At 42.5% G+C, this 17,877-nt stretch overlaps 1 protein-coding gene across 4 annotated transcripts in view; it reads right to left on the bottom strand.

Annotated features, from left to right (window-relative positions):
- Positions 1 to 17,877, bottom strand: part of PAN3 (Poly(A) specific ribonuclease subunit PAN3) — a 40,695-nt gene that overhangs the window by 22,405 nt on the left and 413 nt on the right. The window contains exons 1-10 of one of the 4 annotated variants that reach the window (XM_084601525.1): positions 17,664 to 17,873; positions 16,970 to 17,061; positions 16,458 to 16,583; positions 15,988 to 16,141; positions 11,478 to 11,632; positions 10,896 to 11,075; positions 5,872 to 5,929; positions 4,322 to 4,480; positions 1,718 to 1,834; positions 545 to 703 (exon numbers count right to left, since the gene is read on the bottom strand). In XM_084601525.1, coding sequence (XP_084457651.1) covers positions 545 to 703; positions 1,718 to 1,834; positions 4,322 to 4,480; positions 5,872 to 5,929; positions 10,896 to 11,075; positions 11,478 to 11,632; positions 15,988 to 16,141; positions 16,458 to 16,583; positions 16,970 to 17,061; positions 17,664 to 17,670 — 1,207 coding nt within the window. In that variant the 5' untranslated portion in view covers positions 17,671 to 17,873. Of the gene's footprint in view, positions 1 to 544; positions 704 to 1,717; positions 1,835 to 4,321; positions 4,481 to 5,871; positions 5,930 to 10,895; positions 11,076 to 11,477; positions 11,633 to 15,987; positions 16,142 to 16,457; positions 16,584 to 16,969; positions 17,062 to 17,663; positions 17,874 to 17,877 lie in introns of those variants that run through there. The other 3 variants (XM_084601526.1, XM_084601523.1, XM_084601524.1) reach the window with 3 other exon arrangements.

Below are 17,877 nucleotides of genomic sequence, written 5' to 3'. Positions count from 1 at the left end.
TGCGAATGACATTATATTTTACCGTGTAGCACCGAAAGAAACCGAATGACATTCGATGCATCGTATGACATTAAACCTGCTCGTGTGACAGAGGTATTAGTCAAATTTGAAGGTCATCATTGTGTTCGTTATAGTCTAATTAGGTTGGACATCAATTTCAGTCTAAATCAATCCAGGTGGTGGATCAGGCCAATTTGGAGGTCATCATCGTGTTTGTCATATCCGATTTAGGATGGACATCGATTTTGGTCCAAATTGGCAAAGGTCCAAATTTTTGTTTTGTGTGCGTGTGTGTGTGTGTGGGGGGGGCTAAGGCCAAATTTGAAGGTCGGCATTTTGTTTGCCATAGTTGAATTAGGCTGGACATCAATATTTTGTACACCTCAGCCATGGCGATAGCGTATGCGACTAGCGTCTGCAGTCCTTCATTAAAGGTCAAATCCCAGTGTCATTTGATCTTCGGGAATGGTAGCAGTAGAGCTAACGGTCTAAAAACATCTCAACACCGGTCACACATCTGTCAGGATAGAATGCCTACCCTTACCAGCTTTGGCATGAGAAAATGGCCTGGTCAGCCCATTGGAAGGCTGTGGATACATGGATGGGCAGTAACCATTCAGTGGCTGCACAGATGGCTGGCTGATGAAGTACTGATTCAACAGGGTGTCCGAGCCAGCATGGTAGTCGTACACAAATACGATGGCTGCACAAAGAAGCACAGTCACTTTCAGCATCAAGTTGACAACAAGTCCATCACCAGAAATTTTGTCACTGCCACTCACAGTTTACTTTATTGACCAATCAATGAATCAAAGCAAAAAGTCACTAATTGCAAATTATGCTAGCCAACGTACCCACATTCAAAAGCGAAAATAAAAGTTTCGTTAGTGTCGCTAAATCTGATAAATATGCATTTCATCGATTAGCAACAATTAGCATTTGTTCCATTTTACGCAGCTACTCAAGAGCTTTACAAAAGTGCACATACTGAAGGCCTCAAATCAACGCCAAAGTATAGGGACAGAAAAGAATCCTTTATCCAATAAATGTAGCTCACGTTTAGTAAAATTAAAGTAAAACTTCATTAATTGGACTGCCATTAATTTGGAATTCGTATAATTCGAATTAGGAGAGCAGTCCTAGCCAATTCCCATGTATATCTGTCGGACACTCAGTAATTCGCACATGGGTGGGCTCTAGGCGAAGAGCACACAAGAAAAAGTCGTCTGACAACATAACCTGGCATCACAGCTTGATCGAAGGACCAGTCGGCAGCATGCCACCATCCACATCGGCTTGCTCTATGGGCGGGCACCTTCGCAACATTTTCTGCAGCCTGCGGCGCTTCCTCTGCATGCGTTCTTAGAGTAGGTTTTAGAGCACTCCAGTTTGAATCATCTCTCAGTATGTGACCTGGATGTTACATGCCGACGAAACAGCACTGTGAGTGGATTCCAGCATGCTGACTGCTTACATAAGCATGGGGAGTGGAAGGCGTGCCTGTGCTGTGCCGCTTCTTTTTTTTACTTTTTTTACCACTTCTTTTTTTACTCTGGTTCGCTGTGCCACTAGGGCAGCAATGGCTCGGAGACAAAAAGGAAGTCTAACCTCAATTCTGACGGAGCATACAGCAGTACGTAGGTGTGGCACAGAACACTGGTTGAAAGAATCTAGATGTGAAAGCGAACAGCACACTTCTCGAGAAGCCCAGACTTACAATGGTCTCCAAATGCCTTGGTGGTGAACACCTCCCGCAAGTGAACCAAATTGGAGTGCTGCAGTTTTTTCCAGAGATCAACCACTGACATGCACTTCGTGCTGCTGAGCCGGAAACCTGTCAGCAAAGAGCAGTCAAACCATTCAACCACAAAATTTCAGTATTAATTCATCTATCTCAACGAATGAGTGTGCATGCATGGTATCTGTTGGCTTTGCTGTAAGCACAACTGCTGTAAGCAGGCTGATACAGCTAAACACTGTTAAAAGCTACGACGCTCTCGTCGGCCACCAGGCAAACACAGATGGTTTTGGTGATGGCCTACAAGCAATGATATTGCCTGTCTTCAACAAAACATACTGGCATTTTCGGACACAGTCAAAAGTAGCATTAACAAGCTTTACTTTCAAGACAACATGGTATGAAAGTGCTGGGCACTGTCATCTGAAGTGTGCTCCCAGCACAGAGGAAGGTCATTGGCCTCACAAAAAGCACATTAGTACAGTCAGTCTGTATGAAAAGCATAATTATCGATAAAAAATTGGCAGTGGCTTAGCTCTGGTTAAGCCTGGTAAATTGCGTTAGCAATGGCCGCATGGCTACGCTTGTGTGTTCGCTTGTGGCGTAGCTTGTGTGGTTCGACAGTTTGGCTATAGAGTAACACAAGACACACAATGGTTACGACTGTTCTTCAGCGTGCTGTCTTCGCTTGATGGCATTGCGGCATTCCTGCGCAGTCATGTGTTCATCAGTAGCCGACGAGGTGGAAGCACTCCGAGAGCTAGAACGCAGTCGCTGAGCTTCATCTTGTGCACGATGCTTAGCACTACTTTCTTCACATTCTTCCACTGTCTCTTGTGCACGTTGTCGCTTCCTTGCCGCAGCTTGTCGCTAACACCTCTCTTTAGCAGCCTGCATAGCAAAGCAAACACGGCAAGGCCGAAGCAGCGGCGAACCATCTGTTTAGCGCAGCAGCGGCGCCGCTGCAGCGCGCGGGCAGTGCCGCGCGCTGGTGGAGCTCAGCTGAAGCGGTTGCTGTTCAAGGTCAAACAACGGCGTCCGCCGAAGATACGCGACGGCTCGAAACCTGGCGCAGTATTGCTATCGCAATAAAAGCTGCACTACCATCTTTATGTGTGTATAACCCACTCCTGCACCAAAGCCCTCACCCTTATCTTGGGACCCTTTGAAATAAAATAACCATCCTACCATATAACTTGCAAATTTATTTGAAGTATCATAAGGCACTTATAACTTTGCAGACAGTGATTATTTTTGCGAATTTATTACAGAACGATCACCACAATGCTGCCGCTGTTGTCAGCCATGACTTTGTCGCTGCTCTTGAAGATTGCATCGTCTTCCAACCTATACAGGCTGTTGCTGATGACATGCTTCCAGAAGCTTCTGCCCAATATGGCACTATGTCCACCAGAACTGCACCTCGGGCTTCTGTAATCCACTGACACAGCAAAGCAATGTCTAGCTTTCACACGTATCCTGTGGGTGCGAGATTACAACGGTCACCAACCATCCACATGTGCCTTGAACAGCTTGAGACAGATGTCAGGAGGCTGGAGCAGCATGTATTTCACGCCACCAGGTATAATTACGAGGCCCGCACACCTCTCTACGAGGTGAGCTTTCACCGCACCAATAATGGCCCAAGTTGGCGATGAGGTTGCCAAGGAGTTCTTTTCTACTCACGTAACAACTCCTGAGGGCAGTGGTGAACTTGAAAGCAGCTTGCACTCAAATGCTATAACATAAGTGCCCTGCTTTGTGCCATCGGCCAAAGCACCCAGCATTAGCCATCATATGCTGCACAGCATGGTGTTCCTGTCAGCAAATATGCCAACATGGAACATGGTCTCTTCTCACAGCGCTCTTATCCTACTGGTGACTATGTCCCTGTTCATTCAAGAATTATCCTCTGCCCGCACAATTCCTATACAGTAATTCCTTGGTCACTTAAATATACATAAGGGTGCTAGCAGCAAATTGTCGCCTTTCCTCTCAAGGGCAGTCTCATCAGCATTTCAAAATACAGAGGTTTTTGGTCCCAGTTTCAAACCTCCAACAACAAGTAGGTGTGCTACCTTCAAGGTCCAATTACATAGCACTCGAAGTTCGATGATGACGGGAACGGCAGATGCTTTTAAAGAAAATTTTAAAATATGTCAGCTCATTACTTAAACGACATGTTGACACCTGACTTGCTAGAATGTCCAGAGTGAAATAATAGGAAGTGCGTGCAAACTGAGATTTTAGTGTCATTCCAAGATGGTGTGGTTGGTGCGGTATGTCTGACTATGCCTGCAGGTTGTAAGACTTAATTGCTGTGCGGAAAGCCTGGTTTTGAACATTATTAGAAATCTTAGTACACTGCTGCGCTTTGATGATTAATGAGAGACCAAATTCTGACACAGGGGTGCACTTCAGTGCAAACGTTTGAAATCCACCCTTCGTTTCAGGCAGCTGAAAGATAACCTGCAAACACTCCACAAACTTATTGCACCAATTAAATTTTCCCAACAAAGCTAAATGCTAAAAGACAACCATGACAGTATGTGATGAGACAAATGCCAACCGCATAGAACTCACCATGTACCCTCCTTAGGCAGTAGCAGTTTCCGTTCTTGATGTTTGTGGCTTTATAGACAGATGTCACATACCCAAAGGTACTTGACTTGGGAGGCCCATTTGAAGAACTAGGTTCCAGTGGGCAAATGTTATGATAGTTGTCCACTTCAGAAGGCAGGTCTACAATGGACAAAATGCACCCTCAGGTATGACACACACACACACACACACACACACACACACACAAAAAAGGAAGAATTGTGCAAAGAGTAAATTAGACAACTTAAACATAAAAATGCAATAGATATCAGACTGTATGAGAATTTGCAGTTTCTCCAAAAGGGACAAGCCTAAATTTTAATGCCACGCTTGACCTCACTGAGAACTCTTTGCACCGCTGAATAACTTCACCAAGCGTAACTTTTGTGCTCACATACAGACCACAAATATCCAAACCCATAAACATCAACACACATCACAACACCGTGCACTGCTTACTTCTGATATGACTATACTCTGTGTTAGTGGTTTCTGACAGAGCTACCAAAGCTGCAATGAGCGCGGCAGTGCTGTGGAATGTAATGTCAGTATAAAAAGGGCGTATGGTATAACAAGTTTAGGTGCGCAATCATCAAACACTATTTCAAATCGAGCTTTAATGTAGGCTATGCAAGGTAAGCTATTTTTCGAGATTACAGTGTGCGAGTTTGGTGGGTGGCATGTTTTGAGGAAAGACGTCTCGCTTCAGAGTAAATCCATCCTCGTTACTGGGTTTTTCAGTTTGTTTAGGGGTCATAAACAGTGCATCAGGCTTTCTTCTGGCCTCGCCTCACCTACAGAAACAACTATAAGCAGCAATTTAAATTTGTTTTTTATTCTGACTGATCTGCCACTCTGAGGCCCAAAAAGAATGTCGTTTTATCAACAGAGTGATTTCACTTCTAAAAACGAGATGGAGCCATTAGGCTGAAATTTTTGCCACATATCCTTTTGGGCACTCTGAACTAAATTTACAGATGCGACAAACAGCTTAACATCACACAAAATGGTATTCTATAACTTAGTAATGTTCTTCTAGCGTTCAATACATAGACAGCGCCTATAACTACTGTTTTCCAATCACAGTCGTATGCGCTGTGAGCAAACAATGTGCTGATGACGAGTCTCAGAGGAGCATGCCTAATGCACTCTCGTGATTGGCTGAGGAGGGTTTTAGCTTCCATAGTGCTGCAATGAACTGGTTTGGTTTGGGTTACGCGGTTTAACGTCCCAGAGCGACTCGGGCCATAGGGACGCCATAGTGAAGGGTTCCGGAAATGTTGACCACTTGGGGTTCTTTCACATGCACTGACATCGCACAGCACACTAGCGCTTTGCTTTTCCCCTCCATCGAAAAGTGGCCACCCCTGCTGAGATTCGATCCAGCATCCCCGGGCACAGCAGTCGAGCGCCTTGCTGTACCCGAACTGAAGGAGTTAGCAAGGAACCGATGAGAGAGTATAATAGATACCTTCAGCCACAAATAAGCAAAACTAGAGAAAAATGGAAAAAAGAAAATGAAGCCAACATACCAGGGTTTACATCTGGGTTTCTTTGAGCAAGGATTAAACTCTGACGGTGCAAGATGTCCTGCAAACGCAGCCACAAGGAACACGATTTGAAGAAAAATGCAGCAAGCAATCGACGAATGCATGTTTGAGGTAATGACGCCATAACAGCAGCAACCTTGGTGCTTAAGAAGGGCATTCAGCAGAACAGCATTTTGTTGCACCAGCTGTGCCAACAGCAAGCAACCAAAATGAAAGCGAACGAAGTTCTGCTCGATTTCTCAATGCACAACAGTAGACATCTCAATTGCGCATTGCAATGCCTGAACTGCAGCATTACCGTCTTCAGTCTAACTAGTATGTGCAATATAGGAGAAGGTCCCCTCCCTTCAATGATCTCTAATTAACCATGTCCCATGCTACACTAATGTTCAAGTTAATGTACAGAATGCAGCAGTTTACAGAAAAATGTTAATCAGAAGAACCTGACTTCACAAGCGTAAGTAACACACGCTGGGAACTGGTACCGAGCACCATCAATTTTGCAAACACACATGCTACAGAAAAATTATTTTGTACTTCTTTCGACACTTTTAAGCAATTTTTTTTTCTGGAAAGACAGAATCAGCATAAGTGTCAATTTTTTTAGTGATAATAGATTCATGTACAGCTAAGCCCGTCAAGACGGAGGAACCATTCAAAACAAGAAAATCTGTAAAGGCACAATTCTTTCATTGGAGAAGTAATAGAATGTCCTGCGACATCACCATTTCACAGCAGGGCTAAGCATTTTCTGCTTTCTAGCAACAGCTAGTATGAGGAAATGTGTAGGTTCTTTGAGATAAATAAAAAAAAAGAGTAACTGGCAATTTAGCATGGTTAGGCCATATGCGAATCAGCAAATTAGGTACACTAGCACTTCCATTTTCACTTCGGATCGAAAATATTCATCAGCACACAATCGTAATCTACCATAATACGTGAAAGACCACTCAATATAGATAACGCCCTGCTTTAACCAGGCATTCCGAACATGCCTGCATAGCCCAGGTGTTGCATGTTTGACTTGGAATCCAAAGGTCCCAGTGGGCTCAGTTTCGATCTCAAAAACTCAGGTCAGGTTGGCAGCTCCTGCCAATTTTGCCGTGACATTTGGTCTCGTAGTGCTACACAATCCGTCGACACATATGAGCGAACCACAAGCGCCTGCTGCACAGCGCTTGAAAGTTCAGGCATCTCACAATGGCTAAATGATGGAGTGAAGCGTCTTGTGCTAATGGACTACAAAAATATGCACGCGATCAATGGGACTCATGTGGCATATACATGTGAGTTACTTTTCTGCAGCAAGCTACACGATTTATGTTACCGCCTATGTGGCGAAATGACAGAGACATTGCTTGTGCTGTACCTGCCAACTAACACACGCAGAGGCATGTTCGTGATTTTTCAAGGCTACAAGGTTTCAAACGATCAATCTCCATGCCATCGGACAGCTCCTTTCATTCATTAAACTAAGCTATCATAGTCCCTAGGTTCTTGCAACATTTTTCGTTATTTCTAACAGTTTCTATTGCAGACTTCAAATATATAACTACTGTTCCGGTATGTCAATTAGTTCAAATTATTTGTCATTTTCACACCTTCGTTTAAAGGAACAATAATGAACAATCCACTAATCAGGAAACTATCATTAATATGTGGCTAGATAGAATACTTAAGTAGAACCCTTTTGGTTAACCTCCACGTTTCAGCCCCATAGGTGAGCACAGGTAAGATGCAACTGTTGTATACTTTCCTCTTGAGCAATACCGGTAAGCTGTTAGTCATGATCAGCGAGTGCTTGCCAAATGCACTCCATCCCAATCGTATTCTTCTTGTTATTTCCTTTTCATGGTCCGGATCTGCGGTTACTGCCTGTCCTAAGTAGACATATTCGCCTACTACTTCCAGTGCTTCGCTACCTAACGTAAACTGCTGTTCCTTCCCGAGGCTGTTGAACATTACCTTAGCCTTCTGCATATTGATTTTTAAGCCTACCTTTCTACTTTTCCTGTCTAGGTCACCAATCATTCTTCGCAGTTCATCTCCTGAGTAACTAGCAAGGCAATGTCATCAGCAAATTTCAGATTACTGAGGTATTCTCCATCTACCCTTATCCCTAACTGCTCCCATTCTAAGTCTCTGAATACTTCCTCTAAGCAAGCTGTGAATAGTACTGGGGAGATCGTGTCTCCTTGCCTAACACCTTTCTTTATGGGAATTTTGTTACTTTATTTATGCAGAACTATGGTTTCTGTGCAGCCACTATGTATATCTTCCAGCACTTTCACGTACAGGTCGTCTACCCCCCTGATTTCGCAATGCCTGCATCGCCACCGAGGTTTCTACTGAGTTAAATGCTTTTTCGTAATCAATGAATGCTATGTATAAGGGCAGGTTATATTCCGAGCATTTTTCTATCACCTGGTTGATGGTATGGATACGATCGATAGTAGAGTACCGTTTCCGAAACCCTGTTTGATCCTTTGCCTGATTGCAATCTAAGGCTGTCCCGATTCTATTAGCGATTACCTTAGTAAATACCTTATACATAACAGACAATAAGCTGATCGGTCTATAATTTTTAAGGTCCTTAGCATCCCCTTTCTTATGAATGAGGATAATGTTTGCATTCTTCCATGGTTCCAGTACAGTCAATGACACCAGGCACTGCGTATACAGGGTGGCCAGTTTTTCTAGCACGATATCGCCCCCGTCCTTCAACAAATCTACAAATCTTTCTGCTTAGGTTGAGGACAATGCAGAGAGCTATGGAACGAAAAATGGTAGGGGTAACATTAAGAGATAGGAAGCGTGCAGAGTGGGTCAGAGAAATAACTCAAGTTGCTGACAATCTAGTGGACATCAAGAATGGGCATGGGCAGGACATGTAGTGTGAAGAGAGGATAACCGATGGTTGCTTAGGGTAACAAACTGGATTCCAAGAGAAGGAAAGCGTAGCAGGGGGCGGCAGAAAGTTAGGCGGGCGGATGACGTTAAGAAGTTCGCAGGGGTCAAGTGGATGCAGCTAGCACAAATCCGGGTTAACTGGAGAAATATGGGAGAGGCCTTCGCACTGCAGTGGGTATAGTCAGGCTGATGATGATGATGAGAGAGTATACAGTATAAGGTATATAATGTAGGAACCACATTTGTAGTAAAGAAATGTTAGTCATTTTGCAACTTGTTGTTCGATAAAAAAAAAGTGGTTGCGAGCCATCTTAATTGGAGCATGTAAGCTTAAAATGAGAAATTTCTTTTCAACACTGCATAGATTAATCATCTAGGAGCATGCTGCAATCAAAATTATTCCTTTATCTGCTCTAGATGCGAAGATATCCTTCTTGTAAACTAACAAACCATCAAAAATTTGTTTTGAGAAAATGAGAAAAATAAACTGAGCTGGGGTTTATTAGGCTCGTTTGGACCTTATAAAGCGGACTGAATGGCCCAGGGAGTGAATAAATTAGGAAATGGGTTGTAGATTTCTAACATATCATTTTCAAAAAGTCGCTTTTTTTTCACGACTTTCGGTCCTTCAAGAGTCCTGTTACCCCTTAAACTTGCATGCTTGGAAAGGCTGCCCATGTTGCTGGCAAACCTCCTTACTGCACATATTTTCTCTCACATTTGCATCTGAGCAGTTAAAAAGGCAGACGTTTATGGCAACAAGAAAGGAAAATACGAAACATGCTTGCCTGAAGGGCAGCTACACCCTGCGCCGTCTTAAAACTGACTGTTATTTACTGCCCAAATATGACAGAACCTCACAGAATTGTTCAGTTTTTTTCCGCTGATTTCAAATATACAAAAATTTCTCTTCTATGGCAATTAGTTCTAAAGGTATTAGATAATTATTGCTATTATCTGCTTAAACAATAGGAGAAAAAATGCTCATTAGAAATTTATTTTTAATATACAGGTAGATACTATAAAGTGTAAGGAATGTAATGCTGGAAGCACATTTTTAATTTTCACTTGTAAAACTTTTATATCTTATCTTGAAATCCTTACACAGTTGCCATGCCTGTGAGTGCAAAATTCAGTGGGCTGCTAAATCTATATTATTAGCTCAATTTTAAAACTGCTTCCAACATTGCATTCCTTACACATAGTATCTATCTGTATATTAAATATTAATTTCTGATGAGCATTTTTTTCCCTATTGTTTGAGCAGACAATAGCAATAATTCTCTAATACCTTTAGAACTAACTGCCCTAGAAGAGAGATTTTTGCATATTTGAAATCGGTAGAAAAAAACTGGACAATTCTCTGAGGTTTCATATAATTTGGGTAATAAGTAACAAAAGCAATTTTAAGACCCGTGTCCCCACTTCAGCACATGTGGATCAGCTGTGATGGCATTAAAACTTGTGAGAGGTAAAAATGTTTGCTTTTAATTCGAATCATTGTTATTCTCGGTGTAAGCACATCACTCAGACATGATCGAAAGTGCATTGTGCCAATTCAACACAAACAATACATATGAAATACAAAGGAAATATATGAAAGTGCCAAGAAATCACAGACTAAAGATGTGCAAAGCTGCCACGGAGAGCGCAAGTGCTTGTTGACATCACCACTGAAAACAATTTCGAGCATGAATGCTCTGTTTATGATGACGTGCTAGCAAACACTGCATGCAAATAAAAGAAGTTGTGTTTTTCAGCCAACCTGGGAAGATAATAATAATAATAATAATAATAATAATAATAATAATAATAATAATAATAATAATAATAATAATAATAATTGGTTTACAAGAAGAGAAAGGTGCAGAATCTGTCACACTTGCTCTGTGGACACCTGAACCGTGCCGTAAGGGAAGGGAGGAAGGTGGAAATGAAAGTGGAAAGAGAGAAAGAGGAGCAGTAGTGGAGGGCTACGGAGCAATTTCGACCACCTGGGGATCTTTAATGTGCGCTGACATCGCACAGCACACGGACACAACTTCGTTTCACCTCCATCGAAACGGGAAGATGCGGTGAAATTAATTTTAGCATACCATCCTGAGCTCATCTGGAAGAAAAAATGAAGGTGCATTGGCTTTGGGCTTCATGTGCTCTATGTGTGCTGGGTTCCCTGGGTACATCTGGTATTCGGGAACCAGGACGGGCTGGCCTTCCTCCGTCGAGTTGCTCGCCTCTTCGTGCTGATAAAAGTAGGTGGTGCCACCCAAGAACTCCTGCAACAAGCATTTAGACCACCAGCACTTCAATTTAGGCTGTGCTTTAACGATTTTGTACACTGGGACATCTGCTTTGAACATTAAAAGTGATGTGCCTGACACAATAACAGATCTAAGCACTACTTCTCAAGCAGCACGAGCATCATTCTATGCCAAGTAAGATCTAACCAATAAGAGCTTGACAGTTGTGCCTGTGCACTTTAGATATACAAACCATGATTATCAGCTGGCTTTCTTCCCTATTTAGTTTTTCTTCCTCTCTTTTCTTTTTTTTACCTCATCAATCGACTATGACAGGACATAAAATGAACTCCGAAACACAACTGTGAAAAAAAAACTGTCTCAAATTCATGCAAATACAACTGGTTGTAGTGGCTTTTCAAAAATCATTCAGACTACCTGATAAACTGTTGCCGGAGGAAAAGGTTCTCGCTGGGGGTTCAGGTAGCCTCCAGCTGACAATGGCGATTGGCTACGACGGCTCACCAACGGTGAACCATCGGGAGACAAACCAGGACTTTCCATTTTCCCCAAAGACAGGCCTGATGGTCCATCTAAACCAAAAGCCAGAAAGTCTGCATTCTGACACTTGCACTTGGCAATGGGCAAAACATAAGCAGTATGTGACCCTTGCTTTAAAAAAAATAAAAAAAATTGGTCAAGCGTACAACCTGCAGTTCAGCATAACCACTGATACAAAGCTGCTCTTAAGCAGCTTACGTACAACACTAGCAGCTTTTTATAAGAACATGAGAATGCATGATGAAGCTAGGCTAAAGACAGCTGGCATTTTCATAATGAGCATGAACTTAATAGATGCCTAGTAGTGTTGTGCAAGATTATCTAACATGCTGTATCGCAGAATACTATCTCCTTAAATACTACATCCCCTGCTTCCCTTCTGTGACAACTGTACAGCTCCCAAAGACTGCTATGCACTGTGTTTGCAGAAGAGAGAAGTTGCTTGCAGTTTTGAGCTTGCAGAGTTCGAGTTATTACAATTCTGAGATTACAATACCGTGCTGTCACGTTGTTTTCAGCCTACTGCTTGCAAGAGCAAAAACATTTTACTTCAAAAATGAGTTTGCCTAGTAACGGCACTGATTTAGAACAGTTTGTGCTGAAAGTGCACATTTTTAAAGATGTTTTTTCATGCTGCATCAATGCTGTAATGTCCAGCCATTTAGAAGTAGTTGATGACCGTCAAGCTGCCCTGTCCTCACTCTGACCATGGCAAACAGCAGTTTGTCAGTAATAAGAAACTAACAGAAGGTGGCTTTGGCTAACACTGCATAGGTCTATGTAAAAAAAATAAAGTGAGCAATTGTGTGGAAACTACCTTCAAAAGCAACTCCCAAAACTACCGCTACAACTTAACCAAACCTGCACATGATCACTCTACTCTACCCATAGTATGCAAAAAGAAAAACAAAACATGTTCGTTCACAAGAGGTCATCAATAAAATCGTGCATCCTAATGCAGCACAAAAGCACAATATTTGGTAAATGCAGCAATCATTTTCATATACAATGAGAGACGTGAGTGCTCCTTGTGTCCCCCATCCATTGTGCGCTGCTCATCCCTGTCAAGCAATTTCAAAATGCCCAAACTGCCATGTTAGTGATCGCCATTGAAATGAATTGAATTACCTTTTTTTTATGACGAAGTTATTTCAATGGGAGCACACCATGATAGGAAAGAGTTTCAATTCTATGCAAATGAAAAAAATAAAATAAAAAAGAAACACCTGGACTGACTAAGCTCTGCTTTTTAATGTTGACTGCTTATTAGAAAAGCATGGGAGACCTTTTGAAGCCATGCGTATAAAAAGCTAGCAAAAGCAGACTAGAAGGGATTTACGTGGATACTGTGCTGCATATTACGGTTTTATAAAGAGTGACAGAACAACATGTCAAGGCACTCTTGCCACTGTCTGAAGGGCACAATTCACCTCTGGTTGGTCAGTGCTACTGTGCAAGTAACCGTTATAACAGCAAGCTACAAATATGCTGTGCTTTGCTCTTATTGCACAAAATTTGCAGCAAAGAAGGCTGAAAGTGCTACGACTTCAGGGTTCAGGCAACTCGGCATATTCCTAGACTTTGTGCCGAGATGACCTTTAAAGCTTCGCCACATTATCAGCCTCACTGCCTTTAAAAAATTACAAGGGTCCAACGCTGCTGAACCAAATATTGAGCGAAAGCATTAGCTGCGGGTGACTGAGCGTTGTTCTTTTTCTTCGTCCTCAACCCACATATAAAGCCCCGCATTAACCAAGCCATATGATTGTGCCTTAGTGGCCTATAGGAGTAACGTGAATGCCAGGGTCCTAGCAGGCTGATTCTGACATAACCGTCCCATGTGAAACGAGAGACCCAAGTTGGCAGCTCCTGCCAGCCCACATCGTCTAGTGTCACGTGGGTAAGACGTGCCTACCGGCCGCGCTACGCTGAAGGCTCGAAACCTAGAGTAGTATTGCTTTCGCAATAAGAATAAATAAATATATAAATAAAAAGACACGAGAGCCCAGGCCTTGCATGACTGAAAGGTACAAGATGTACCAATCAAAATACCAATTTTTTAAGCCAGTGCAGGTTTCAGACCACCAAGACTACTACTAGCACTAGCCTAAACAACATGATTGAAACTTAGCAATACTGGAATTCTAAGTAATAGTGTTAAAAGCTCCTTTCTGCAAAAAAATCCGGCATTGGCACTGACAGTGCTGTGAACAAAAAAAATCACAGGCATGGCTCTGGCAGGTAGCAGCTAGCAGGTGACATGGCTAAGCACTGTTTCTTTGAGGTTATGTGACCTTACAAGTTGGGAGGGGCTGCCAACTACTGCCAACTGGGGCTGCTCATTTGGGTTGGGAGGGTGGAATATGAATTAACCTTCCAGTGCTCACAAGATGCTGAATCAGGCATGCTACTCCGAGGCCATGCAGGCATGTATGTACAGCTTGGTCAAAGTGGGGCGCTATATCTATGTCGTGCGGTCGCTTAAGACTGGTAGCTAGATAACATAGTAGCTGAGGGCTCCGTGCTAAACTAAAAAAGAATGTGCGAGATACTAGAGGCACAAGTTAAGGCGACAATAGTTAAGCGAGCAGCAACTACATACATGCCAACTAGAAACCACAAGGAGAGCCATGGGGCCATTAAGGCTATTGCAACATACCCTTAGAAAAGGAGCTTTTGTGTCCAACATATATTTTACCATGATCCTGAGATGAGATTACATGCTCCACAGGCACATGACGGGCAAACAGAACATAAAACAATCTGCAAGCAGAGAAATCCAACCAACAAAGTCCTCTGCTTTTAGAGCGACCAGCTAAAATCGCAATGATATGCTTGTTATGGTGCAGTACTAACATCATAATTGCACTCAAAAGAAGCGAGATGAAATGATGGCTTCTGTTTAGGAACCACTGACAAATTGACAGATATTCATGCTTTTAATTTGGAATGCTGCAGTTGCAGGCAGGTAAGCAAGCAATCAAGCAAGCAAGCAGAACAAGCAAAAAAGGCAGAAAACTATACATTTCCATATCGAAAACACAGTGGAGGTCTTCAGATCAACTCTGACTGTGTAAGGTCCTTTATGTGCATAGAAATCTTGATGAACTGGCCTTTTTTCTGCCTGCTAAAATGCAAGCACCATGGCTTTTGAGCCAATGTTTTGAAAAATATATTGAAACACTGCATATATTTTTCGAACAAGAAGCAACACAGTCCCCAAGAATTTCTAATTGCTGTTTACGGTGCGCTACACATACAGGTACTTTGACAGTGATAACAACGGTATTTCTATCAGACATCTATGAGAAAATGCCTGCCTACGTACAAAGGCTTTTGCTGGACATTTAAAAGCCTTTAGCATAACAATCCTCCAGGAGTGATGGCGTATAACTTCAGAACCTTACAGGTATACAAAAATATTTCTACAGTACTTCAAAAACAGTATTTTTTTTTCAGGGTAGTAGATTTCTTGCTCTGAATGAATGAACTGAGAAAACAGCAAGCAAGAAGCAAGTGAAGAGAGAGTGCTAGATTGACTAATTATTACCCTGATCCAAGATATGGAGCTCTTACAAACTGCTCTATTCAACACAATCAATGCATTTAAGTTTCAACTCTTCCACCAAAGGGATATCTCCACACAACCCTTGCGGTTTCCTTAGTGCTAACCGGACAACCACTACTTGCACAATGTCGACCATGCACGAACCTAACAGCCACAATACCTTCAAGGAATGCTATATGCAAGAAAACTACACGCGCTGAACTCTCAAAGCAAGCAACATTTTTAGATACCAAGCAGAACAGATAAACTCACTCACTGTACCAAAGTTACTTTCCTCTTAGTAGTCCAAGGTTATATATCACCACCATGCATGCAGCAAGCTTAAATGATGGGCTTGTCCTATTAAACATTGCAGCCAAGCTTAATTGCTTGAACTGAGAAAAAAAAAAAAAAAAATCAGCTACAATAAGCACTATGGCAGCCCCTCCTCAGCCAGTCGTTTTCATGCTTTTCACGCATGCATTACAAACATATGCTGAGCTTATATAACTGCAGCAAAGCAAAGATGCTGCTGTGACAAATGACAGAGAGATGCAAGCTCGTTTTTCTACCTTGACAGCTTCTGCATGCAACAAGGCTCAATCACAATTTTGGTGTACATGAAACACAACTTAAATGGTCAAAACTAATTAACTGAAGTCCCAGTGAAGTAATATTTAAGCAAACACAAAGCACAAGACAATTTAAACTGGCAAAGCTCCAAATCAGATCTACAATTACAGATTCAAAATGCTTCACTTGTACATCAGCATTCGTTGTTGATTGTCTATAGAGGCAATGATTATTAGGCTGCTATAACAAGAAAGATATGCAGCTTACCGGGTGCTAATCGACTGTATGGGCCGCTGGTAGGGGTCATGTTTAAACTCCCAGAAAACTGTGAGAACGATGGCGTACTTGTGCTGTGGGTTAATTGGCCAGGGCCCAACATGCTGTTCATGGGTACAAACTCAGCAGCACTGGGATTCGGTGTCTGCCAAAATGAAGCAGTAAATATGAAAAGGAAAAACATTTCAAAAACTGAACAACCACTATTCCTGCAACACTGACTAAGACACACAAATAGATACCTGGCAGAGCAACTTTTTTTCTTCACTCCTTGCATTAACCAATGAACAAGAAATCTATGGTTCTTAGTTCACAAGTTACTCTTTTGCTCAATAACAAACAAATGATTGTTATTTCCCAATAAAGCAAATGAGTAAATAATGCAGGAAGTAACTTCTGGGCATAGCGCACATGCCCCAAAAGCATGCAGTTTAAGCACAAAATAAAACTAAAGTTTTCACCTTCCTCGCAGAGTCCAATGCCAATGAAGAAAGGGCACTTGTAATTTCATTTGGTGAGATGCTATTTGACGATGAAAACATTTTGGATTTGTCCAATGAGGATGGTGAAATTGTGCGTGCAGATACCTGAAAGTAAATAACTTTCAGGGACGAGATAGAGACTAGACATATTCGCTGGCAAGTGACCACCACATGATCAATTACCTCAATCAGCGAGGTAATTCACAATGTGCAACACATTTAAAATCTTGGCGCCATATCATAAAGTACTGAATTCGATGAGAGAAACGGCCTCTAAGGTTCCTGAAACAAGTTGAAGTCCGCGCTACAATAAAAAAACAAATGTTAAACACGTCATGCATCTTTACCCGAGCTTAAGAAAACGCGGATTCAGCTCAAGGTCACAAGTGGGGTGCCATGACCGCGCCAGACTGAACGCGTTATTTTTCTTCGCTTTGCGAGAACAACACGCAAAACTCTAGTTTTGCTTCAACAACAACGTATGCACTCACATTCATGTACGTTTTGAGTTTGGACTCGGCTGGAAGGTTCGATGGTGGCGAAAAAGCTTGAAAAACTGGGTCCAAGGCGGGACTTGTGGTACCTGAAATTGTTACTATTTAAGCATGCTGCTATATGCGCGGGACGTATCTATACTGGCGCACATCTTCCGATTTTTAATTCATGTAAGCACGTAAGTTTGAGCACTACAACGCAGAACTGCCGCGATCAACCAGTATGGACCGTTTCTTTTTCTATACATGGGAGGAGGAAAGCCGTACGTTCTGTTCCAAGGCCTTCTGATCACTAACCCCGACAGTCAGCTCCAGCTCTTTAATACTAATCACAGCCAACAAGTGAAGACAAGTTTCCAACAGCGCCTGCTTCACAATTTACAGAGTAGACCCAACGCTTTAATAAAATGCGTTTCAAGCTCTCCACCCCCACGCGCTCGTCTGGCCCGTAAATCCCATGCCAAGTGCACCATACGCCAAACGACCGCGGCCAGCTGACACTTCACGTGCCTTTGAATATGTTATATCAGCTAACGACCCTCCCTCACACTATCTAATGCGTTCCGAGAGCTTGAAAACATAATCCACTATAAACAAAGCCAACCGAACCTTGCGGCTGGCACAAAAACAAACAATGGTTGTTTAGCCTAGACAGGCCGTGAAGCTTTCAAAAGCATATCGATGAACTTACTTGACATTGCGAGTCCAGGTTGGAAATCATAAATGTTTACTCACGAATATATCATGAAGGTGCAAATTTTCACGGAATTACGACGGCTATCTCTAATGCACCAACTTCGAGAGTCTGTTGTTGTAACGTGCAGCTGTTCACGACCAGCGGTGGTGGTGCAGTGTGGGGAAGCTTGCGCGTTGCGCAACGCGGGTAGACTCGGTCACGCAGTCTG

Source organism: Amblyomma maculatum, chromosome 4 (genome assembly GCF_055883805.1).
Source record: "Amblyomma maculatum isolate TAMU_Amacu chromosome 4, ASM5588380v1, whole genome shotgun sequence".
NCBI classification, from domain to species: domain Eukaryota; kingdom Metazoa; phylum Arthropoda; class Arachnida; order Ixodida; family Ixodidae; genus Amblyomma; species Amblyomma maculatum.
The sequence above is the reverse complement of the archived record's forward strand: the minus strand, read 5'-3'. Positions and strand labels throughout refer to the sequence as shown.